General features: G+C 56.1%; 1 protein-coding gene across 6 annotated transcripts in view; it reads left to right on the forward strand.

Annotated features, from left to right (window-relative positions):
- Positions 1–21,241, forward strand: part of PSD4 (pleckstrin and Sec7 domain containing 4) — a 35,153-nt gene extending 13,912 nt beyond the window's left edge. For 5 of the 6 annotated variants that reach the window (XM_078444696.2, XM_060655228.3, XM_060655239.3 and 2 more), the window contains 16 exons: positions 5,720–6,797; positions 7,914–8,018; positions 8,303–8,381; positions 8,889–9,273; positions 12,193–12,369; positions 12,790–12,870; positions 13,018–13,130; positions 13,372–13,430; positions 13,615–13,704; positions 14,743–14,786; positions 15,135–15,295; positions 16,205–16,275; positions 16,396–16,559; positions 17,139–17,283; positions 17,476–17,619; positions 18,965–21,241. In XM_078444696.2, coding sequence (XP_078300822.2) covers positions 5,829–6,797; positions 7,914–8,018; positions 8,303–8,381; positions 8,889–9,273; positions 12,193–12,369; positions 12,790–12,870; positions 13,018–13,130; positions 13,372–13,430; positions 13,615–13,704; positions 14,743–14,786; positions 15,135–15,295; positions 16,205–16,275; positions 16,396–16,559; positions 17,139–17,283; positions 17,476–17,619; positions 18,965–19,222 — 3,045 coding nt within the window. In that variant the 5' untranslated portion in view covers positions 5,720–5,828 and the 3' untranslated portion in view covers positions 19,223–21,241. The remainder of the gene's footprint in view (positions 1–5,719; positions 6,798–7,913; positions 8,019–8,302; positions 8,382–8,888; positions 9,274–12,192; positions 12,370–12,789; positions 12,871–13,017; positions 13,131–13,371; positions 13,431–13,614; positions 13,705–14,742; positions 14,787–15,134; positions 15,296–16,204; positions 16,276–16,395; positions 16,560–17,138; positions 17,284–17,475; positions 17,620–18,964) is intronic. The other variant, XM_060655257.3, reaches the window with a different exon arrangement.
- The last annotated feature ends 3,264 nt before the right edge of the window (positions 21,242–24,505 follow it).

Below are 24,505 nucleotides of genomic sequence, written 5' to 3' on the forward strand. Positions count from 1 at the left end.
GAAAAATTTCCAGGGCAAAAGGAAGGAATGTGTGCTGAGTCTGGAAGCTTAAAGGGAGTGAGAGACGGAGACATATAACCCAGATAGAAGGTTCAGGGCCTACTCCGGGAGGAGCTGAGAGCTGAGGGAGCCCACTGGGAGGGTTGTCTGTGTGCTCGTTTGTTTTGGCTTCTCTAAAAGGCCGGCAAAGCAGCAAAGGTCAACTGAGCGAGACATGCTATTTCCGAGCACCTACCGGGGGCCAGGCCAGCAGCAACTTTCAGACCCGTCCGGCTGTATCACAAATCTATAGAGTAGCTTTATTCTATCTTATTTCCTTGTTTTATAGCTAAGGAACCAGGTGAAGTTTCTTGACCAGAGTCATGCAGCTCTTTGGTCATAGTTAGGGCTTGAGTCTAGTCTGTGAGCCTCTGGACGCAGCCGGGGAGAGGTGCGGACCTTCAAGGCTTCCACCTGTCCCCTCAGGGCAGGCTCTCCCCCAGCCCCCTGCGGCCGCCCTGCACTTCAGGGTATAGGCTGTGTGCCCAAGCAGGGGGTGAAAAACAAGCCCAGCTCTCAAAAAGTACAATCCAGGTACCAACTGGTCTCCTTCTTGCCCCCAAGATCAAGGCAAAGTTGCACTGAAGCCCAGGGCGAGGTCAGGCAGGGGTGGAGGGACTCATGCCCCCTTGATTTCCTAGCGATCAGTGTCTGTGTCCCACACGCCCATCGGCCAGACCCAGCTTAGCCTCTGCAGGGCTCTCTATACAGGAGAGAGGGGGCACCACCCCTCTTCCCTCTGCCCCAGCCCCCTCCTGTTCCTTCCTCTCACTGTCTCCTGGAGCTCAAAGCATTTTGTTGGATTCTATAGAGCCATTCCACCAGAACTGAGCTTTAAATGTCCCAAGCCATCGAAGGGCCGCTTCATTTTGGAGGTAACAAAACCCACCTTAGGAAGCACCAGAGGCTTTCACCCTCCTTGGTTCTGGTTAGCATACCTGAGATGAGCGATCTCAAAAGAGATTTCACTAAACACCAGGGCTGAAAAATAAAATGAAATAAAAAGTAAAATAAGAAATTTCTAGGTGCAGGAGCCCTGGACTCTGCTCCCCAGTTCCTGGCCCACCTCTGCCTAAGAGGTGCTATCCTACCCCCGGGAAACAGGCCCTTGCTCCATTCTTGACCCTTGCCATGTCAGGCTGCCCTCACCCAGGTGATTGGCAGGACTCCTTGATGGCCATGGGAAGTGACCTCACCCCTGAGGTCATCCTACCCCTTCATTCAGGGAGGAGCAGTTCAAAAAAAGGAGGAGAGAAAGAGAGGGAGGAGAAGGGGAAGAGAGAGAGAAAGAGAAAGGAAGAAAGGGGTCAGGGGAAGAAGGACCTTCTTAAACTCTCAGTGACGTGGCTTGCACAGGTGGAGTACCAACAAGGTGCTTAAACATGTCTTCCTCGGGTCCTCTCTGTTGACTTGCTGCCTGCAAGCCAGGACCCTACCTCTGGGAAAGCTCTGCCCCAGGGCACTGGGCTTCCTGGGAGAAGGGAAGATATGATTGGTTCATGGGCAGAAGGAAGTTGTGAGGTCAAAGCGATGCTACATATCCTCCAAGCCTCAGTGTCTCCAGTCCTTTGGTAAGGTTGTTGAGGAGGGGCTTTCTGAGGATCTGTCCCTCCCACCCACTCATCCATCCATCCATCCATCCCATCTGTCCATCCATCCATCCATCCATCTATCCATCATCTATCCATCCATCATCCATCTGTTCCTCCCTTCCATCCATCCATCCATCCATCCATCCATCCATCCATCTTTCATTTATCCATCCATCATCCATCCATCCCATCCATCCATCCATCCATCTTTCCTCTCATTTCCACAAACATTTCTGGAGTACCACTTCTGAGTCAAGCAGGTACTGCACCAAACAGTGGGAAAACAGATGAATTCAAGAGACTCTGCTTCACAAGTAATTCATACTTCATTCAATTCATGAAGACCCAAGGGAAATAGATTTATGGGTGGGTAGATAGGGCGCCTGGGTGGCTCAATCGGTTAAGCATCTGACTCTTGACTTTGGCTCAGGTCATGGTCTCCCGGTTTGTGAGTTCAAGCCCCACATCAGGCTCTGTGCTGGCAATGTGGAACCTGCTAGGGATTCTGTCTCCCTCCCTCTCTGCCCCTCCCCTGCTTGCTCTCTCTCTCTCTCTCTCAAAATAAAATTAAAATTAAAAAACTTAAAAAAAAAAGATTTATGGGTGGGAAGAGAGAATGATACTTAAGAGAGCCACAGACCTGGGATCGGACCCCAGTTCCCCCACTTATCAGCTGAGTTACCTGGGCACATTTCTGACACTGTCTGAGCCTTCACTCAGCGTTATAAGTAGGGGGGAAATGTTACCATTTGTCTTATTCTTGGGGTGGCTGGCAAGACAGATGAGCCTGTAAAGCACCAAACTGGATGACTGGCACCTTGCAAGGGCTTGGTACGTTCTTTTTGCCTCCCCCATGAGGTTGGGTTGCCAGATAAAATACAGAATGCCCAGTTAATTTGAATTTTTAGAGAGTAAATTTTTAGTATAAGTATGTCCCAAATATCGAGCATCCTGTATGCTTATTTGCTAAATGTGGCAACTCTACCATGAAGTTGCATGCCGCCCATTTGGAACTGCCAGCCTAGAACTGGGAACACCTCCCACTGGACTCTGTAACCCCAGGTGTCCCACAGGTGGTCCTGAACTTCTTGAGTCAACACTAACCTTTAACTAATCCACTTGAACCAAAGTATAAGGACATGCCCTCCGCCCTGAACTTTGTAGTTGGGAGTGGGCATAACACACACACTAGCAGGATTCTGTCCTTCAGCATTTCCATACTGAGACAGGTGAACAGAGTCACAAAGAGCCTGACTTCTAGGTGCTTACATTCTGGGAACGGGAGGCAGATGAGAACCATGTGAGTAAACCACCCGCCATCACACAGTGGGGTAAATGTTCTGAAATAGAGAGTGAGGGGTGGGGTGTAACCAGGGTGAATTTAATTGATTCAGAGTCATGGCCTAGTCAAAGTGCATACCTCTTCCCCCATCAAATGCTTGATCTCTCAGTCTGTCTGTTTCCTCCCTCCATTTCCCAGTCTCCACCCCACCTCCCTCAGGCCCCAGAAATCTGCTGTCTTCTGTCTTTGGTCTCTGGAAAGCTGCTACAGCTTTTCTGATTTTTCTTTCCCCCCTCAAACCCATTGAGGAATGTCTGGTTTCTTCTGGGAAGGCAAATCCAATGATCATTTACGTCTAGCAGAGTCATGAACGTTTACCTGTATGGCTCCTTAATTCATATACATATTTATATAGAATTCTGTACATATTTGCCAAGAGGAGCATGGGGGATGTCCTTTCCACTGGCTGCTGCCAGCATTTCCCAGTCCAGTTATTGACATTTGAACGTTTCTTATCAAGTGAGTTCACTAATGGGAGTAGGAGAGTTGATGTCATCCAGGCAAAATACTCTCATGCCCACAGGGCCATGCTCTTGAGGCTGGCACGTGTTCACATACAATGTGTGGAGGAGTGAGGACTGGAGCAGAGGTGTGGGGAGGGGAGCCAGCTAAGCACAAATAGACCAGGTCCTGGTAGGGAGGGAAGGTCAGGGGAGGTCGGCCGCGGGGTCGGGGAAGTGAGCTGTAAACTGGGTGCTTCTTTCCACCTCTGCCCTAAATGGAACTTTCTGCCCGATGTTCCCTGTGCCCTGTGGGCTGCAGTGGTGGGATCTCACCTCCTCACTCATACTTGATCATTCTTCACACAGGCCTGGGGAGGGAGGTTTGGATCTGGCAGGTTGTCCAAGTATAAACAATGGGTTGTGAAGTTCACTCCTCCTTCTCCCTTGGAAGTAGGACTATGGCAGGTCTCTTACTCAGAGAGGACGGAGAGTAGAAAATGGACAGGCACCTAGGGGGAGCAAGGTAGTCAGTTATCTCCTTTGGGGCCGGCCGAGGATTTAGGGAGCAAAGCATCTGAGTCCTCAGCCTATAACTGGGGCTGGTTGGGGGGAGGGGTGTGGGGTGGAGGCAAAGAACCAAGAAGGACCCAAGGCCGAGCTAAGAGACCCATAGAAGATCAAGGGGGAGACCAGTGCACATCAGTTTGATTCAGAGCATTGAATACAAGATTAAAAATAAGAAACAGCCCCATTTTGGGGGAAAGGTAGTCTGCACAGTCACCGCCAGAACTTGGTGGCCTCGAAGGCGGGACTGGGGGCCTTTCCCAGGGGCCACAACTTCAGGATCATGAGGCCCTAGTTCAGCAATGACAGATTCTTGCTCTGACTGAGGGATGTGGCGGTTGGGGCAGAGAGGTAAAAGTCCAGAAAAGGATTCTGTTTTTGAGGGACTTTTAGGAGAATGCTCTTAAGAGGAACAAGAAACTGAAATTCACGGTGGTCCTGTGTCATTTCTGTTAGGTACCCTCCCAAAAGAGGGCACGGTGCCAAGCTGTGTTTCTAGGTGACCTTAAAGCAATAGGTTTAAACAAGAGGACCCCCACCTGACCCTGGTTTTCCAGCTCTGGGGGTTCCCATTTATTGAGCGTCTGATGGCAGGCTGTAACATAGGCAACACGTGGTTACAAGTCAGGGGCAGGTGTGTGTTTATTTGTACCTTTGTTCCCCAAAATAGTTTAATACAGCACACAAGCACACACAAGACTTCACGATAGAAACACGCAAGTGAGGAAAGTGAGCCAAAGAGAGAACAAGAAAAGGTGGGATGAAGCCGGGGATGGGTTCAGTACTGGAAATCTGTGCTCCAAGGGCCTGTGCACTTGACCCCGTACTTCCTGAGAGCCAGTACCAAGAGCGGAACAGGTTATGAGTTTCATAGCGTCCACAGGATCAAAACCAGCCACTTGTTCTGAAGAAGCAGGGCCACCCAGAGAGCCACGTAGCTTGTCCACATGCAGAGCATGGAGACGCACGCTTCTGGAAAGTACCCTGGGGCATCCCTCAGCTGCACCCAACTGGTGCGAGTGTGGCCGATGCACCGGGCAGGTCTGAGCGGATGTGGTGCAGCCCTTGGTGGTCACGGCCCTGTACCTCTCTCCTTCCCACACAGCTAGGTAGGCCCGTGGGCTGCGGGTCCTCCATCAGGAGCCCAGGCTGGCTCTAGCCCAGCGCCCCCTCTGGCCTCCACCTGCACGGTGGAAGTGAGAAGCAGCCTCCTGGCCTAGCGAAGGATGAGGCCCCAAAGACAGGAGCCCAGGGAGGCAGAAATAAGGCAGCCTGCACCTTTCTCTCCTGGGTGCCTGCTTCCCCCCCCAGGTCTCCCCGCCTCTAGTGTTGTCTGTTTGGCTCCCACACGCTTTGGTTTACGTGTGTTTTGGCTTCCGTGGCTTGCGTGCCGTTTTGAGGCACGTCCACCTTTGGTTCTTGCCAACCACTTGAGTCCCTCGGTTCTCCAATCCCAATTCCCAAGTAAATCATCTGGTTTGTCCAGTTTATCTTTTCCAGCTAAGCCCCTGGGCCACCTTCAGCCGACAGACGGGGGTCTTGGAGCGAGCAGTTGAGACTGGGTGGGGGGGGGGGTCGACAGTGCCCTCCTCACCCCGCCGTGGGGGGCTGTGGCTGGCAGCATCCCTTAGTCGGGAGCATGGATGCGGCAGGCACTCCAGACACATCTAATACACTAGACGTGTGTCTCCAGGGGCTCACAGCCTTTGCTAACCTGCATTTGCTCTGGGCACTTACAGGGTAGATGTGGGTTCCCAGCGGCACCCCAGGCCAGCGCTCCCCCTCATCCACACGATGGGATTGTGAAAGCGGACATTTCTGGGGCCTCCTGAGCAGCTTGAGCTCCGGATGATGGGTGACGACAGCCTCTCTGAACACCCCAAACCCATGGAGTTTCTCAGCCTCTCCTTGGGAGACGACCTGCGGCCGTGCCTAGGAGCAGACCTGAGGGAGACGTGCGGCCATCCCGACCCTCCCGAACCTTGTGTGGAACAGACCTGGTCCTCTGAGCCTCCAGATCCCACGAAGCCAGATGCTCCTCCCGGGGCCTCCGGCGCAGAGCCTGTGCACCTGGGGAGTGGCTCTTCCCAGGGGGGGCCCAGGCACAAGGCCGCACCCCCCGGGTCACCCAGGAGCAGCCATCCTCTGGGGAGCCCCAGGCAGAGCCAGAGCACGTCCACCCAGGTGATGTTCTGGGCGGGCATCCTGCAGGCCCAGATGTGCGTCCTGGACCTGGAGGAGGAGCTGGAGAAGACAGAAGGGCTCAGGGCTGAGCTGAGGTGCTGCATCCCCACGGCCCCTGTGGAGCTCCCCGCCTTCCCCTCCAGCCCCGCAGGCCCCCGGGGCTCGGGCCTCCACCCCAGCTCGCCCACGGAGGAGGCCTCTGGGAGAGACAGCGGCGGGCCTGAGGGGGAGAATCCGAAGCCCGTGTGGCTGAGGGAGGAAAAGCCGGACTCTTCCCCGGAGTGGGGTGCCGAGGAGGAGAGCGTCTTCTTCGACAACCCCCTCTTTTTGGAGAGCCCTGGCTCAGACACCAGTGCTTCTGGAGCTGGCTTTTCCTGGGGGTTCTCAGACTCTCACACAGATGGGAAACCCGGGCCGCAGTATCCCCAGACCCTGGAGCCCCCGCTCCCAGGAGGCGGAGTGCCGTGGGAGCTGGGCAGTGAGCCGGATCTGGGGGTTGGCACGGCTGATTGCAGCGGACACACCACACCTCCATTCCCTGTGCCCATCTACAAACCTCACTTCTTCTTGTGGGCCGTGGCTGACACCACCGAGGGGACCCCTGAAGCACCTTCTGGCTGCGGGGAGAGTGAGGTAAGCCGAGCCCTGGGGACCGACCCAAGGCTGTGCATGGGGACCCGGAAGGAAAGGCCTTTCTCTGTGGTCACGGGGCCCAGAACACTCTTCAGATGCTAGGCCTTTTGGAATGCTGAGGTAATATAGCTGAAAAGCAGGTCCGGGGCGGCCTTCAGAATTAGGAGTCCTTCGTTCGTTTTATGAACGCCATGATGTCAACAGAACACGATGGCAATTAAATGCACAAATGTCTCCATCTCACCAGCTTCAGGGGGCTGTGTCTGGACACATTTGGAGAACAAACAGCTCCTCCAATTGCAGCGTGTTCCAGGCCATTCTTCGTCTCCACCCCTCCCACCTCCAAGACCTTCCCAGCTGTAACAGGGCAGGGCTCAGCCTGCAAGATGACCTCTGCCCCTGGCCGGGAGATGTCTGTTTTAGGAGTCTTGTCCTCTCTTTTCTTGAGAGATTTTAGCATTTAGTTACTTTTAGTTCACCATCTTTCAACACCCCAACCCCCCCCACCCCCGTGTTGATAGATCAGGCCCCTGCGACAATGGCAGAGGTCCTTGAGATCAACTAGGACAAGTTACAGGGACAAGTGATGTGAGACAGCAGGGAGCAGTTTTCCCAGGGAGACCTCTGCTTAAGAGATAAGGAAAGTCAAGATGGCAGAGCAGGGCTGTAACTTTCTAATCTCTGTTTGCAAAGAACAATGCAGAAGAGCCATTAACCCAAACGGCTCTCTCACCTGACCCCAAGATCGGAGATGCTGCTGGGGACTGTTGGAGTCCCCTCACCCGAAGGCTGGGGGTGCCCAGTGTGGGCCGTTATGGCTCTGTACGTGACCCTTGTTGCTCTAGCGCCCTTGGGGTCCTCAGAGGGAAGCCTGGGAGCCCCATCCTCACAGCAAGTGGCACTTGCTCTCATCCCAGTGCCTGGGTGCTGCCACTCTCCCTAGAATCCAGCCCGTCCTGGGGCCAGTGCTGCAGCCCATGGAGGGAGGAGGCTGGGGGGCAGAGAAGGCAAGAAGTCAGTGAGCCTGGATGGGAGGCCCCGGAGGCCTTGTAGGGTGTGTTAAAGGCCCTAAGAACAGTTTCCCTCAGGTCAAACCCCTCGCCTCTCTTTTCTAAGACTTCTCTGGGAAACAGCTGTGACCCCACCGCGTCTGCAGCATCCTGTGTGGATAAAGCCTGGGACGCAGGACCTAGCCCCGCCATACATCCTTCATTACCTTGGGCAAGTCATTTCCCCTCTCTTGGCCTCCCCTGCCCCATCCGTATGGAGGAACATGAGCCCTGTGATACTAGGGCCCGGCACCAGCACTTCTGGGATGTGGGTCTTTTCCCATCCAGGATTCCTCTTCTGAACTGAGGACCCAGACTAGACTGGACTGGGGCCATGTTGTCTGGGTGGGAAGACAGCAGGGAGGGAGGGGCCCTGTTTACTCAAGTTATTCTCCCTTCCCCACCTTCCCCTCAGTGCCTCCAGGGCTCATGGAGATCCTGTGCCTCTCTCAACAGGCCCTGCCCAGCCCTGAAGGCTGGCAGACAGAAGAGGGTCCTTCCTGGCCCCGGAGGCCTCTTCTCTCCCAGGACAGAGGTGAGACCTATTATGGGCTCTGGGAAATTGGGTGATGGGAGGCTTTGGATCCAGGTGGGGACAGAGATCATCCTTGGATTCACAGGTGTCATTGAGAAGTCTCATTATATTTTCTTGGAGCCAGACAGACTTGGGGTTTAATCCTGCTTCTGCCTCTGTGACTTCATCAGGACCATGGGTTTGAAAATGCTCATTTCATAAAATAAATGAAGAAATGGACAAAAGACCCAGCGTTTCTGATGCCTGGGTCCTAGTCGTTTAGGAAGTCCTGAACCCCAGGTTGCCTCGGGACTGGAGTCTCCTGGGAGCTCTCTGGCCACTGCCTCTGCATGTGGGAGGTCACTGCCCGAAGGAGGGACAGAACGTGCTGCCCAGCTCCAGGGGAGGAGCCCCGGGGAGGGAGCTCGTGGAGGTGGCTTCCCAGGCTGTTTTCCTGGCTCTGCCGCACGCCTTTGCCCTCAGTCTGCCTCTCGCCCCGTGTCAGCTTCACTCCATGCTCTTCCTCAGGTGACAGTGATGCTGAGTGTCCCCAGGGATCTGCTCCCTGCACCTTGGCTCCTGGCTCCCCAGGGAGCCCAGCGTCTTCACCGGAACCTAGCAGCCCTGAGTCTGAGAGCAGAGGCCCTGGCCCCAGGACCAGCCCTGTGTCCTCCCAGGAAGGCAGCCCGCGGCTCTGGGGCCCCCACCAGGGCAGCAGTTTTCCCGAGTGGACACTAGATGCTTCACGCGCTTCACTCCTGGAGACAGATGGGGCAAAGCCAAGTTTCCTGGAGAAAGAGGAGGCCAGAGACGCTCCAAACCCAGGGACGGAAGTAAAGAGTGAAGGCCCAGCCAGGACTCCAGAGGCTGGAGCCGTCGTCCAGCCTGGGCGTCACTTGACTTCTACAGAAGGGTAAGTGTTAGACTAACCAGCTCTCTAATTGTGGATACATTTAGGAATGCCGTGGTCTGGACAGAGCGTGAGAAATGCACAGTGGGATTTAACACACTAATATCTATTAAGCCAGGAGTATAGGACTGGGTGCCAGAAGCTTTGGGAAATACTGAAGGGTTTGAAAGCACGAGAAACCAAGAAGCAGACAGTTACACACGTGGGGTGGGATTTGTGTGTGCTGAGGCAATGCCCTGAGAGTCTGGGCACCGGGAGAGGAGGAAGGGGAAGTGTTCGGGGAACCTGACCGGGGCCATGTGCCCAGAAAAATAGGAGTCGTGCTAGGCAGGGCTGGGGAGTGTGAAGGTCAGAGCTTGTGATGTGGGGATTACACACCGCTTTGAATTTGAGATGTCTAGGAGAAATCCATCCATGAGCCTAGGTCCAGGGTGCTGGCTAAGATCTCAGGGGAAGCCGGAACACCAAGGGGAAGTTTGACTGGAATCAAGGGGGTGGATGTTGGGGCCCATGGCAGGATTGAATAGCCCCAAAACTGTGGCTGGAGGCAGGAACAGGACACGTGGGAAGCCAGCCTAGATGTCTGCCTGCCCCGGGAGGCCGCATGAGGACTGTCAGCACCTGGGGTCTCCACCCAGGAAAGAGGTTTTGTTCTCTGGCTGGCTGAGTAGGGACATACTGAAGAGACCAGGAGACACTGGTGACAGTTCTGGTCGCACCAACTGGAAGTTTGGCCCCACTCCTAGCTCAGTGTTACTGGATGATGGGGACTGAGCCTCAGGCAGCGCCAGAAACCAAAGCATCTTCCTCATGCATCTGGAAAACTCCACTCTGGAGTCTCTGGAGGTGTTTGGAGGCTAGGTAATCAAGGGAGTCTCTCAGAATCTGAGAAGACAGGGCTTGTCATACCGAAACTCCAGTCAATTCAACCCAAAATAAAAGTAAGTAAATCTGCTTAAAATGAGAAGCATACTTTCATAGTAAATAATGAAACAAAGGCTTGATCGGGGCTTTGCTTGCTATGATGTTAAATATTACATAAATAAATAAGTTTAATCTTATTTTTAGCACAATATAGGATTAATGTTCCTGGCCTGAGTCTGCTGGCCCCACAAGATGTCTCCTTTGGGCCTGTCACAGTGAGGTCACAGAGGTTATTTTTATTATATTTTATTTTACTTTTCATTTCAATTCATTTGTTTTAATGTTTATTTTTGAGAGAGAGCGACAGAGTGTGAGTAGGGGAGGAGTAGAGAGAGGGAGACACAGAATCTGAAGCAGGCTCCAGGCTCTGAGCTGTCAGCACAGAGCTGGAGGCGGGGCTCGAATTCAGGAACTGTGAGATCATGACCTGAGCCGAAGTCAGACACTTAACCGACTGAACCACCTAGCACGCCCCTCAATTAATTTATTTTAATAACAGCTTTTTTGAGAAAGAATTCACATACCATACAATTCACCCATTTAAAGTGTCCAATTTAAGTGCAAGCAGGATGCATTGCCCCATGTCAATCCTGTGACAGTTCATATTTGCCTTATTTTTTCTACCCCCAAAGTAACTCCCCATTGTAACAACGCTAATCGACTAGGTCGTTCCTATAAACGTATTTTCGGGCTTGCTCAGCTGGGTATTCACATAGTTCCGTTTAGATGTGACAAATGTGTCATTATTTTTCTTCTCTTCAGTTGTCCAGTGGACTAAATCCTCCAGTTCCTTGTTTGTCAGTGGCTTTCCATGTGATTCCTGGAACCTTCTGGCATCACTTACACGGACTTCATGAAATTAAACGTTTTTTTGGCGAGATTTGTAATTTCACTTTTCAGTGGGTCTCTGTTATGCTGGCCCCGCCTTGCTGGGTGCGTTAGAAGCCTCAGGAAGCAGTGAGGAATGAGCAGCAAAGACATGCCCCGGGAAGGGGGGTGGGCAGCCGGAGATGGACGTTTGTGTTAAGGAGAGAGTGCTGTCGAGTGCAGCCTAATTTTATAAGTGGCCGGCTGATCAGTGAACATTTTCACGTTCTGATGAGTTTTGCTTACCCGTACAGCCCCCTAACCGTGGTCACGTGGATAATGAGTGGGCATATCACGAGATACTCGCCCCCCCTCCCCTCCCCGGTTGTCATACTGCAGGGAACCGGAGGAGTCAGGGAGAGGCTGGGCTCGGTGACTTCCAGGGTTCTAGCTGCCAGGCTCTGAGTGTTCCCTGAGTCTGTCGGGGTTGCCTGGGCCCCTGTAAGCTCACCATCTGGGCTCCTGTGGTGACGGCTTCCTTTATCGCGGGACTGCCAGTGTGAGAAGGGAGAGGTCGGAAGCCGCCTCTTTGACTCCCGAGCTGTAGCTGTGCCTGAAGCCGGGCTGGCTTCCTGTGCTTCCCTCCTCCTTGCACCTTCCGTGGCTCCAGCTCTAGGAGTGAAGCCTGGGGCTGGGGCTGGCAGGGGGAAGAGGGCACGGAGGCGACACGGGCAGGGCAGGACAGGTGAGGGAGATGAGTGGCTGGTGGGGTTTGGAGAGACAAATGCCATCCCTCCTGGGGATGGATTAAATACCACTGATGTCTTCAAAGGGGACACCTGCCACCTCAGATGAACTAGGCTCAGAACATCCTGGTGGTTTGCCCGGGAAAGTGCCGGGTGCTAAGCTTGGCTCCAGCCCTTGCAGGCTGGATTCTCCTGGTGCCCAGGCCAGGCCAGGCCAAGCAGGCTGTGACGCTGCCTCTTTCCCCGATGAGGCCCTGGTCCAGCTTCCCTCGGCCCCCACCGCTCAAGGCCCTGGAGCTCTAGCTCGCCTGATGAGCTCTGGGCAGGGACTCTGAGGCATGGATATGGAATATCCCTTCCAGGACTGACCTGTAGGGACACTTGCCCCATACGCCTTCCTGTCCAGCCCCCGTGGTAGTCTGAGCACACTGTTGGACTTTTGCAGGCTTTCTGAGAGCCCCATGCCCCAAGCACAGTCCCCAGAGGAAGGCCAAAGGCCACAGGCTGGAGACAAGCTGGCGAATGGTGTCAGGACCGACAAGGTGGCCTGGAACTTGGCCTCTCGCCTCTATCACCTGGAAGGCTTCCGGAAGTCTGAAGTGGCTGCCTACCTACAGAAGAAGTAAGGGGCTTTGAGCCTGAGCAAGGCTGGAGGCCAAGTCAGGGGAGGGAGGAGTGGTTGGTAGACTCCATCCGCCGGTCGCCCCTCCTGTCCCTGTGTCCCTGCTGCCCCACTGCTGACCTTCATCCCGTCATTCCTGTCCCAATCCATGCCTCCCCCCATCCCCTTGCCCTGCCTGCCTCTTCCTCTTCATCACGCGTGTCACCGCTTGTCCATACTCTTGAGCCCTGCTTAGAGCCAGTGGACCGGCCCCCTTGTCTCCCCTACCCAACTCCTCGTGTCCTCCCCACTCGATGTTGGATGGTGCCAGTGGCAGACCAGAGCCCTGCTGCCCCCTTGCCCCCTCGTCCTCTTGGGACGTGTGCAGGCCCTGGGGCCCCGACCCCCAGTGCAGGCTTCATGCCCATTTCCTGTCCACAGCAATGACTTCAGCAGGGCTGTGGCTGAGGAGTACTTGTCCTTCTTCCAGTTTGGAGGCCAGAGCCTGGACCGCGCCCTCCGGTAAGACCCCCGGGCCCTCTCTGGGGTGGAGGGATGGCTGGGAGGTGGCAGCACTGGCGAGGGCTGGAATCTTGATCGCCCCCCGGCTCTGGCGCCTGCTGGCTGCCCCAGCCTGGGCTCCATCCTGGACTCTGGCCCTCCTTCCAGGGTCTTCCTGCAGGCCCTGGTGCTCAGTGGGGAGACTCAGGAGCGGGAGCGAATCCTCTACCAGTTCTCCAAACGCTTCCATTACTGCAATCCTGGGGTCTTCTCCTCTGCAGGTAGGAAGGGGCTGGCCCTGAAGGCAGGGCAGGGGGGTCCTGGGGTGCCTGGGAGGGGGTTGCATGGAAGTGTCCCCTGGTCCACTCAGGAGCTCACTGGGTAGCTGCTGGTGGGAGTGTCTGGGGGACTGTGGAGAACCAGAGAAGCATTTGGGGGTCACCCCACCCAGCACGGGCAGGTGGAAACACGGGAGTCCCGGTTCCAATGAGCTTTCTCTGCACTCACCTCCCTCTGGAGCAGATTCTGTACACACCTTGACCTGTGCCATCATGCTCCTTAACACGGACCTGCATGGACAGGTGAGAGGGCGGGGGTGCAGGAAGAGGGGGGTTGAGGCCAGAGGCCCGGGGTGGAGTCATGGAAGGGCCCCGGGGGAGGTAGGTCTGGAGAACTGGAGAAGGTTCCAGAGTGTCCGCCTGGGGGGTTATTCTGTTGGGGTGGGGAGTGTGTGCCAGCAGTCCCCCTCCTCTGCATGGGCCACAGAACATTGGGAAGAGCATGACTTGCCAAGAATTCATAACCAACCTGAACGGCCTGTGTGACGGCGGGAACTTCCCCAAGGAGCTGCTGAAGGTATGGTGGGGAGGGAGGGTGCCGGGGTGGGGGGGCGCTCCCTGGGCTCACGGTGCCAGGGGCTCCCAGCCTGGGCCTGCCTCTGCTGCATTATCTTTGGGAGGACAGGCTTGTGTATGGAAGGTCCCAAAGCGTGGGTCCTAGCCAGCCGCATCAGCACCACCTTGGTATTTGTCGGCTTGTGGAAATTCACAGGCTCCCTGCCTCAGACCTACTGAATTAGAATCTCTGGGGCTGGGGCCCCTAAAATGTTCTCTTAGGCTTCCCGGCGATTCTGAGGCTTGGGGAATGCAAGGAGCACTGGTTTCTTGGTCCTCTGAATGAACAAAGGGCAGTTTGAAGTCTAAGACTTAGGAACCAGAGGTTCTAGGGTTTGAATTGTTGTCCCTTGGCCCACTTGGGCTCCTCCTGGGGTAGCAACCACTTTATGGTGTGGTTATCACAGTGAAATAAAGGTTGTCAGGTGCTCAGAGCGGGGCGAGGCACACAGCATGCTTTTCATAAGCAGTGTTGGCCCTGGTTCTTTTGTCTGTGGGGTGAACATTTCTTGCACCCTTGCTGTGTGCTAGGCATTGCCAGGGCTCCAGAGGCATGCAAGCAGGATGCATCGACACGAATACTCTTTGTTATATCATTTCAATGTTCCGGCACCTCATTTATTCATTCGTTCACCGTATATTTATTGCCCCCGTCAGTCAGCCGTTCCTGCTGTGTCCCATGGGCGGGATGGTATGTGGATGATTCATCTTCTCAGGAGAACTAGCTCAGGCCTCACTAAGCTCAGGTAGGGACTAGGATTGCTTTGCTCACCTTGTCTCCAGCATCTGGCATGGTGCCTGGCACACGGTGAAGGCTCCGTAAATGGTTGCACGCCTGCATGGGTACGTGGATGCATGAATGAGCTTCCCGCTCAAGGAAGGGCAGCTGTGTTGGGGGTGGATGAGGCCGACTGCGGCCTGCCCTTGTCCTACTGATGCCAGGTGGAGTTTGGGCCCCACAGGCCGAGGCTCCCTGCCCACTGTGTGCCTTCTCTTCTAGGCCTTCTACTGGTCTATCCGAAGTGAGAAGCTTGAATGGGCTGTGTAAGTGACAGTCCCCTTCCCCCCACTCCCCACCCCTTCCCTGTCTCTGGGCCTGTCCTCCCTCCACCTGCCCACCTGAGAGTTGGAGGAGCCCCAAGGCCCCGGACAGTGCTCCCCCACTGAGTGAGGGCCAGTTTCAAAGCAGGTGGAGGAACCTAGGTCACATCTGGAGGTGGGGCTGGGGATGACAGGAACGGATGAGCTGGCTTGGAAGGACTGACTCCTCTTGGGAGGTCCTGGGTGATCTGGCTCCCCAGTGAGAGAGAGGGTGGAGGGTGCTGAGGCTATGGGTGCCTCCTGGTGGCCTTTGCCCGGCCAGTACCCCCAGCCTGATTCTCTGATGTCCAGGGACGAAGAAGACGCAGCCAGACCAGAGAAGGCCCAGCTGTCTCCCGCTGCGGGCAAGATGAACAAGCCCTTCCTGCAGTTGGCCCAGAACCCCATGGCACCCACCTACAAGCAGGGCATCCTGGCCCGGAAGATGCATCATGATGCAGATGGCAAGAAGAGTGAGTGCTGCCCTGTCACTGTGCGGGGCTTACGTCTGCCATTGAACCAGAGTGTGTGCGTGCGTACTACAGTGGCTATGTACGGGTGTGCGGAGAGATTGCACAGGTCAGGGACCGGCGCCTGTGTTCTTTCCTTGCTGGTGACCGTGTGCTGGGTGCTATGTAAGATGCCAGGGGGTGGGGGCGCGGGGACAAGACAGACCCTGCCCTCCAGGGTCCCTGTGGTGAGGGGAAGTCAGACAGTCGCATCGGTGTCTGGGATAAAAGGTAGAGATTGGTAAGTGGTGTAGGGAGGGTAAGATCAAATACGGGGGGGTGTGGAGAAGGGCTAGGTTTTGGTTTTGTTTGGGGGATGAGATGTGGGGGACAGGGACGGGTCAGGCTTCTGGGACATGATGGTATCTGAGCTGAACCTTGGAGGAACGGAGGGCAAGAGGGCATTCCCTGTAGACAAAGGAGTAGACGCAGTTTGCTCTGAATGGGGGTGTGTGTGACAGAGAACAGAAGGAGGTGCATTTGGCCTCATCCCTCAGACAGGTGAAGGCTTTAGAGCAGGCCAGCAACAGGACCGGAGCCAGGCTGGGAGGGGACTCTAGGGAAGGAGGCCTTCTTCTGCTTGAGGACTGAGTCCCTGTGCCTCTCTGGATGAGACCAGAACGATGTCTAGTGGGACTGTTCTCGTGGGTGGGAGTGTTCGGAGAGGGGGCGGCCGGCGTGGACATCGCTTTTGTTGTTTGTTGATTGCCTGGGTGTGAGGCATGGCGCGTGCTTGCTTGTGACTGTGTTTTGTTGTGTTGCTATGCTGCGTGTTTCCGTGGACCCTGGGCAGGGACTGAGTTGGTGGGGGAGGGGGCCGTGTGTGTCTACGTGTCTGGATGGGGCGCCCACCTTTGTGTACTCCTGGGGCAGCGCCGTGGGGCAAGCGCGGCTGGAAGATGTTCCACACCTTGCTTCGGGGGATGGTTCTCTACTTCCTGAAGGTAGGAACGGGGTGCACACCCCTGACGGGCAGGGTGGGGGAACAGGGAAAGGCCCAGGATGGTTTGGAGGGTGGGCAACAGATGATAACCTCTTTTCTGGGCCCCTGGGCCCCGTGGCAGGGAGAGGACCACTGCCCTGCAGAGGAGAGTTTGGTGGGGCAGATGGTGGACGAGCCCGTGGGGGTGCACCACTCGCTGGCCACCCCGGCCATCCATTACACCAAGAGGCCGCACGTCTTCCAGCTGCGGACTGCCGACTGGCGGCTCTACCTCTTCCAGGCACCGTAAGTCCTCCCGGGGTGACAGCAGCAAAGCCCCCGCTCTCCTCTCCCCATCTCTTGCTCACCCTCTGATGGCTGCTGGCCTCTCCTCTCCCCATCCCTTGCTCACCCTCTGATGGCTGCTGGCCGGGGCCCGGCGGGAGTGGCCTTCTTCACCAGGAAGCCTGAGAATGCTGGAGCCTTTGGAAGGGGTCCTAGGGCGGCCCCAGAGGCTGGTGCTGCCTGCTGGCCTTCCCTGACCCCGGCTGCTTCCCCAGTGCATCTGCCTCCCGCGTGTAAGTCCCGGTCAAGCCTCCCAATTCCGAGCGGAGGATTCCAGGAAGCCTCTAGCAACTGAGCACTGGCTTGGACATTTGGTCTACAATCTATTGCTTTCCCAGATTTTCCTCTTTGAAGGATGACTAACACCACCAGCAGAGGTCAGCCACCTCGATCAGTGGCAGCGCTTCTGGCTTTTTGAGGCGCTGGGTCCTGAAGCAGACCTGGAAGACTGTGCAGACCAGACCGCAGGAAGCTGGGGGCGAGGGGAGGGGCGGGACCGACCCTGTGACCTTGGGGACCCACGGCCTCCTCTGCCCGCAGCACTGCTAAGGAGATGAATTCCTGGATCGCGCGCATCAACCTGGCCGCCGCCACGCACTCGGCGCCGCCCTTCCCCGCAGCGGTGGGCTCCCAGCGCAGATTCGTCAGGCCCATCCTGCCTGTGGGCCCCGCGCAGAGCTCCCTGGTACAGCCCCCGGAAAGGCCGGGTGCGGCGGGGAAGGGCGCTGCGCGGGACGCGGGACGAGAGGGGAGGTGGGAGGGAGGGGCTGCGCACCTGGGCCCGGGAACGAAGTGGGGCTTGCGATGGGCTGTGCACCTGGGCTCGGGAACGGAGGGGAGCAGAGAAACAGCTTCCCCCTCTGCCTCCCGCTCCCAGGAGGAGCAGCATCGATCCCACGAGAACTGCCTGGACGCTGCCTCCGATGACCTGTTGGATCTGCAGAGGAACTTACCGGAGCGGCGCGGCCGCAGCCGAGAGTTGGAAGAGTACCGCTTGCGGAAGGAGTACCTGGAGTATGAGGTCAGGCGCCGAGTCTCCGCCCGCCCGGCTCGCTCCCGCTCCCTCGGTTGGGCCCTCTGCCGCCCTCTCGTGGCCGCATCCGTCCTTGCAGCCTTAGTTTCCCCGGCTGCCCTGGCGGAGAGAGGCCCTGTAGGCACCAGCGCGGGCAGGGGCTTGCGCGAAGTGTGCGTGTCCTTGTGCCCTCAGACCTCTTCACTTCTTGTCGTGGGGGCACCCAGCAGCTGCTTGGCTGTCCGCAAACACTCACAGGGGACGTTCTTTTTATAACTTTCTTTCACCCAAGAGTATACTGTATTTGGCTTTCCCTAAATAGAAGGAAAAACGATTTCAGTTGAATGATCTCCCCTAATACCTACCTAATACTAATAAGCAGTATTTATGGAGCTTGTGTTACTTGCCTCTATTATCTTGTTTAGTTGTCTGACAACTCTGAGGTAGGGACTGTTGTCCTGACTTTACAGATGAGGAAACTGAGGCAAAGAGATTAAACAACTTGACCGAAAAGGATGAATTCACATGCCGCTCCAGTCAGGGCCGAGCCTCATTTATATTAGCCCAATGATCGATGCCAAAATGGCTTATCCCTGACTCCCTCACCCAGATTCTGCTACGGCCTCTCATCCGTGCACCTTCTGGGACCCTATGCCCGAGGGGTAGGTGAGGGGCACTGCTGTGCACACTGGGCCTCACGCTGCCCTCTCCCTGCCTGTGACCAGCTGCAACCCGTAGCCAAGCCCCTGGCCCTCCCCAGACCTCACTCCCCTCTGTAGAGAGCAGAGACAATGCTGCGTGGGCCCCCCAGCCACCCAGGGCTGGGCTGAGGGTCCAGTGGGGTGGAAGACGGGAACGCGCTTAGTACGCTGGGACCTGTATCCCAAGGCTGCTAGTTACGGAGGCCTCAGGAGTGTTAAACAGATGAAGGGTAGTTAGCATCTCTCTCTCCAGATGCCAACTGTTAAAATGCTATTCAGACTCAATTAGGCTTCAGTACAGATGTGAGCTGTTTGTGCGCCGTGCTGCACAGATCAGGCCTAGCGGGTTATGGGTCTTTTAGTGCCTCAGAGATGTAGCACGTTCTGGAGACGTTAGTTACAGCCCTACAAGGCGGTGGCGGTTAGAATAGGGCTGGGCTGGCGGGGGTCCGGATGATACTATCCAGGTAACCCCAGGGCTCGGATGCGAGGCTGCCGTGTTCTGCAGTCTGGTTGCTGGAGCGTGGGACAGACATTGGCTGTTGGTCTAGCCCTCTTCCTCACACGTGTGAGCCGTCTGCCCCTCGAGATTCCAGCTTCCTCCTACCCTGCAGCCAGGGAAGCGCTAAGGTGGCGGGGCCCGTGTGTTGCAGAAAACCCGCTACGAGACGTACGTGCAGCTGCTGGTGGCCCGTCTTCACTACCCCTCCGATGACCTGGACCTGTGGGAAGAGCAGCTGGGGAGGGAAGCCGGAGGCACTCAGGAGCCCAAGCCCAGCCTGAAGAAATCCCACTCGAGCCCGTCCCTGCACCAGGACGAGGCCCCCACCACGGCCAAGGTGAAGCGCAACATCTCAGAGCGCAGAACTTACCGGAAGATCATCCCCAAGAGGAACCGCAATCAGCTGTGAAGCCGACGCCACCTCCCAGACTCTGGCCCCTGCTCGGGGTGGACCTGAGACCCCACGGAGGAGGCTTGTTTCAGTGGGTCCGTGGTGGGGGACGAGGCCTACCCCTTTCCCACGGAAGGACAACCCCCGTTCCCCTGTGGTCCTCGCTCCCTCCTGCGTTCACTGGAGCTTTCCCAAACTGCTGCGCCCACCCCCACGGCAGCCCCCAGCTGCCCTGGTCCCCGGTCACTTCCGAGGGAGGAGGGAGGTCCGGGGTTTGGCTGCACTCCCGTGTCACTCTCTACCCTTCCACAATCCAGAGTGGCCACATTTCTTGGGCCTGGGGGCAGCTTAGCACTCATTTGAGCATCGGAGTACCCCTGGGCTTCCAGAGAGAAGCTGGGGCAGAGGAAGCCTCTGGGCAGTCAAGTTAGGGGAGCCATAGTCCTGAGGAAGATCTTGCTCTGGGGATCAGGTGACCTGCTGTGAGAGGTCCTGGGAGAACCCAGCCAGCCCCCGGTGACAGAGAGCAGGGTTGCTCAGTGCCACCCCCTGACAGGTAGGCTTTTCGGGCAGGGACTCAGCTCAGTGAGGCTGACTCTGGGGCCCTGGGCCTTTGTCTCCTTCCCCCCCGATAAGCATCCGTGCACCAGGGGCAAATGAGACAGGCCCACGTCACACACACAATTGCTAATCATCGGAGCAGAGCCAATGGTGGGCAGTGAGGGCCAGAAGGGGTTGGGGCCTCCAGAGCTCTGTGGAGAGGCCTGGGAACAAGGGGCCTTTGTTTCACCAGAGCAGGGAAGGAGGTTCTCCAGGTTGGGACCCTGAGAGAGGCTGAGGGGCAAGAGGTGGTGTTGTACCCCTTGGGGGCTCTCTCGGAAGGAGCTTGTCTGAGAGCTGTGAGGGCCAGTGGAAGCCTGGCTCCCTCCCACACACCCCATTCCTTGCATTTCATTTCCGAGGAGGGGCCCCAGGTTCCCTTCCGGTCCCCTCCCCCTCCTGCACCCTCTGCCCCCCTGCCAGCTCACAGGGGGCTTTGCTGCCCTCCCTGGGAAGTCCCCTTGTGCTGCCCTCTGGCTGCCTTAGGAGGCCAGCTAGGGCTGGGCTCTGGGGGAGGTTCCGGACACTCAGGGACCTCGGGCTCTGCCTGCGGGAAGGAGGCTGGGCTGGAGGAGCGGGCCACCATTGTCTCTGTTCAGCCAAGTGTGCGAGCAGGCCGCCGGCCAAGAGGGGCCTCTGCTGCCTGTCTGCCGCCTGCTGGCTGACGCACTGCCTCTCCAGCCTTCCCGCCGGGGGGGGCCCCCCTCCTCCCGTCCACGCTTGTCACCAGCCCCAGGACCTGAACTCTACCAAGTGGGGCTGGCCCTTGGGGACTGTGAGGGGTGTCTGGCCAGGGCCCAGGGCTGGGCCAGGTACCCAGTGGGCACACACTAAACGCAGGCCAGTAAAGAAGCAGGTGTGCGTGCATATGTGAGGAAGGGGAGGGCCGTCCTAGGACACACCTGTGCCTAAGCGTGTCTGCATGTGAATGCGTAGGTCTGCGTGCATGTGTGTGGGACGGAGTCACACATTTATAGGCTGTCAGCGCTGGGGGGACCTCAGAATCATCTGTTCATTCCACTCATTCATGCATTCATTTCACAAATACTATTGACCATTTCTTATGGGCCAGTACTAGCAGATTCCAAAATCACTTGAACACGTCTCTGGCCTCAGGAGGTAACAGTCCTGTGGTCTTGTTCCCTGCTGTCCATACAGAGCCACACTTTATCTTGCTGGTAAAGACCCATTCCCACCCTTTGCTCAGGGATTCAGATTCAGTAGGTCTGGGTCAGGGTCACGGATACGTATTTTTAAAGCAGCCTGGGTCACTGATGTGCAGCTAATAGGTGAAAACCTAGCATCAGGTGGATGTGACTTGCCCTGGGACTGATGCTTACAAGCTTGGCCTTGAGTGGATTATTTGACCTCACTGAACGTGTATCCTTATTTCTAAAACCAGAATAAAAGGCAGAGGCGTGCCTGCGTTTGTGCATACGTGTGGCCCTTCTATGCACCTTCGCTCATGTAGAACCGGTGCCTCTCTTTCACCCCGGGGAACATGAAGCCTTCAGAGAGATGGGGACTGCAGGGCCCTGCCTGGTCAATGCTGTGTAGGCTTGGCTTGGCCTGGAGGCCTGGGGAGGTGGAGACCGGGTGGTTAGGCTGCAGTTCTGACATGTGGCCACGAGAGGGCGGGCTTGCGTCTTTCAAGCTTCTGGAGCCCAGGGGCCCAGCTGCAGAGCACTGCTCCTTGAAGAAGAGGAAGTTAGTCTGTATGTCCCCGGGGCCATCACCAGAACCAGGACCTCCCACTTCCCTACACGCACAGTGTTCCAGGCCGGGCCTCCCACCTTGTGGAGAAGTTGGCCAAGCAAGGATTGGGACTCTGACATCTTCCTGCAGATGGAGAGGGAAAGGGTTTCTGGAGCTGTGTGGACGCGGCCTGGAGTTCCCTACACAGCTGTCCCTACAAAAGTGAAAACTGAGTGAGCTCCAAGTCCCAATCGTGAGGTGTGGGGCAGATCCAACGCACGGGCCTCTGTCTGACCTTGTGTCCACCCTCACTTCCTTTTCCACCTGGGAAGTGGGTTTGGTGGGTCTCTGCAGAAAAGACAGGTTCGTGGTGATGAGCTCAGGCTCCGTGAGGCTGGCTGAAGTTTGGTTCCTCTCCCTTCTAGGGGGGGCTCAGCCTCCAGGGCCCACCGCGACCCAGGTGATACCCCAGATGTGATCTCTTCCTCGTGTCCCAGCATCTCTGTGTGGCTTTCTACTGATAACCTTCATTTGTTGGTTGTTTGCCGGGCACCGGGAAAGAGTGAAAGGCCACTGAGGTCCAAGGCTTGGGTCCTTTCCTTTGGCGGCCAGAGTCAGATGGAGACGACAGGTGGGCTATGTTGGAAGGAGCTGGGCTGGAGGACTGGGATTAGCCAGGGTGAGGGAAACATGGCCATAAGTGTGGGCCCAGGCCGGGTCATACGGGACCTTGCATGCGGCTGAGGAGTGTGCTTTACCAGCAGAAGAGGCAAAGGCTCGTGGCTTGGGGGGCAGCCAGCCTGGGAAAAGGCTTTAAGAAAATGAAATGACTTGAGTGAATACGGCTGATAAGTAGGGTCAGAATATGGCCTGGGGACATTCTCTATAACTATGCAACTTTTCTGTGAGTTTAAAAAAGAAAAAGAAAAGGCCTGGAAACTTAGGACAGCCTGGCAGTCCCACATCTGGTCCTTCTCCCTCCCTTGTCCCCCACCCCCACATGCACGCTGGCACGCACTTGCACGTACTTCTGGGTCTCCTCAATGCCACACTCTCCATAACCGCTCCTCTGCCAACTTTTCTGGATGCCTCTGCCCGCTTGCTCACACCTTTATCTGTTTGACTTGCGAACAACTTCCAACATCCTCTGTACCCTTCCGTGAAATGGGGACACACCAGAAGGACCACTGATGACACTCAGTCGTCAAATCCAATGTCTTCTCAGCCTTCATCCCCCTCACCTCTCAGCGACCTCTGACCCACAGACCTGTCTGACCCTGCACGATGCCCAACGCAATCTGGTCTCAGCAACCGGGACCTGGAGTCAGACTGCCCGGGGTTGAGTCCCAGCTGTCCCTTTTGTGGCTCTCTGACCACATGCCAGTTACTTGGCCTCATATGCTTTGGTTTGCTTCTCTATCAAATGCGGATAATGACACCATGTACCTCACAGGGTCCTTGTGAGGAATAAGTATAATTATGCACATAAACATCTCAGAACAATGCCTGGCACAGAAGGAAAGCTTAGCAAGTTAGCTATTAGTACGCGGCCTTGCCAGTCTTACCACATGAGCCCTCCCCTCCTTGGGGCCCTGCTTAGGTTCTGCTCTTACAATTCAAGGCCTTGACTTTCCCTCTGCCTGGAAGTTGCAAACAACAAATCTTAACTCCAATAGGCTTTAGCAAAAAAAGGACATTTAATGGCTCCCATAAAGGGACAGTCTCTATCCAGGTCAGATGACGCTCGAGCTAGGGCTCCACGCGGAGCAGGCCCCCCACTGCCCTCTGTTCTTCTGAGCTCCATCTCCCAGGCTAGGAGGCAGGAGCAGCACTCACGGTAGCAAGATGGCCCTCGTAGCTACCACCTTCTTGGTGCAAGCCTAGCACATAGAAACTATCTGCTCCTTGGAAAGTTCAAACTCAAGTCCAGGAACAGAGTCCCTCTGAGCTGCCCACTTTGAGCCATGTGCCCATCTCTGAGCCAATCACTAGGGTCAGGGGCCTAGGGTAATCAGAGTCCACCTTCTGAGATGGGGGTGGTGGTGAGGTAGTGTCACCCCAAAAGATGGGGACTGGGACCAGCGGCTGAGAAATTATGAGTACTGCTAGTCCCAGGAAGGGGAGGAAACCAACGATCTGGAGGCCTTCTCCTCCAGGACCTTCCTTGAGCCCTGCTCCCCCAGTTCAGTCTGTCTCCCTTCCCCTGTCCTCCTCTTATCCCCTGCCCTCTTCTTTCTGTCTCCGCTCCCAGTAGAACATAGGCTTCCCAAGGGTAGAAGCAGGGCATGTTGGTTTCCATTGCTCTGAGCCCAACTCGTACAGTCAAGAAGTGTAAATCTCGAAACTGTATCCTCCCTGGGCTTCCAGCCTCCGTGTTCTCCTGGCTCTCCTACTTTCTTACATGGTCTTTTACTGTCTTTCTTCCACTTGCTTCTCCCACCCCCGAAGTCAGCCTTCCCCAAAGGCGCAACCTTCTGGAGGCCTTCAGGATAGCTTCTGGGAAAGCCTCGTGATGTCGGCTTTCAGCTCTGATCTCTGTTCTGCTTTTCAGACCCGGGGGTCTAACTGTGCAGGACGCAGCCCTCAATCTTCCTGGAGATGGTAAGTTTCCATACAGATGTACTCCCCTGTTTCTAGTGATGATTCTGTGACAGTTCTGTGACAGTTCTGTGACAGCTGATTTGAGAGGCAACGTACCAGGATTATGAGGATATTTGAGCCAAATGGGCTTCTGCCTCACCGGCAGTGTCAGGTAGACGTTTCTGGTTTCCTGATGTCTTTGTCTCTGTCTGGTGAGACAAGGACAGGGTCTGGAGGAAGTACGTGGACAGAAAAGCGATGACTCTTTCATTCAGCGAACGAGGACAGGTGAGAGTGAAAGTCCTTCCACCTGGCCACCAAGGGGCTCGAGGCTCATTTACAGATCAACTGCGGTGGCCCAGGACCACTCTTTGTATATTTCCCGTGGGCCTGATGCTTTATTTCTTATTTGTATTTTCCTAATTT

This window comes from Panthera onca, chromosome A3 (genome assembly GCF_046562875.1).
Source record: "Panthera onca isolate mPanOnc1 chromosome A3, mPanOnc1 haplotype 2, whole genome shotgun sequence".
NCBI classification, from domain to species: domain Eukaryota; kingdom Metazoa; phylum Chordata; class Mammalia; order Carnivora; family Felidae; genus Panthera; species Panthera onca.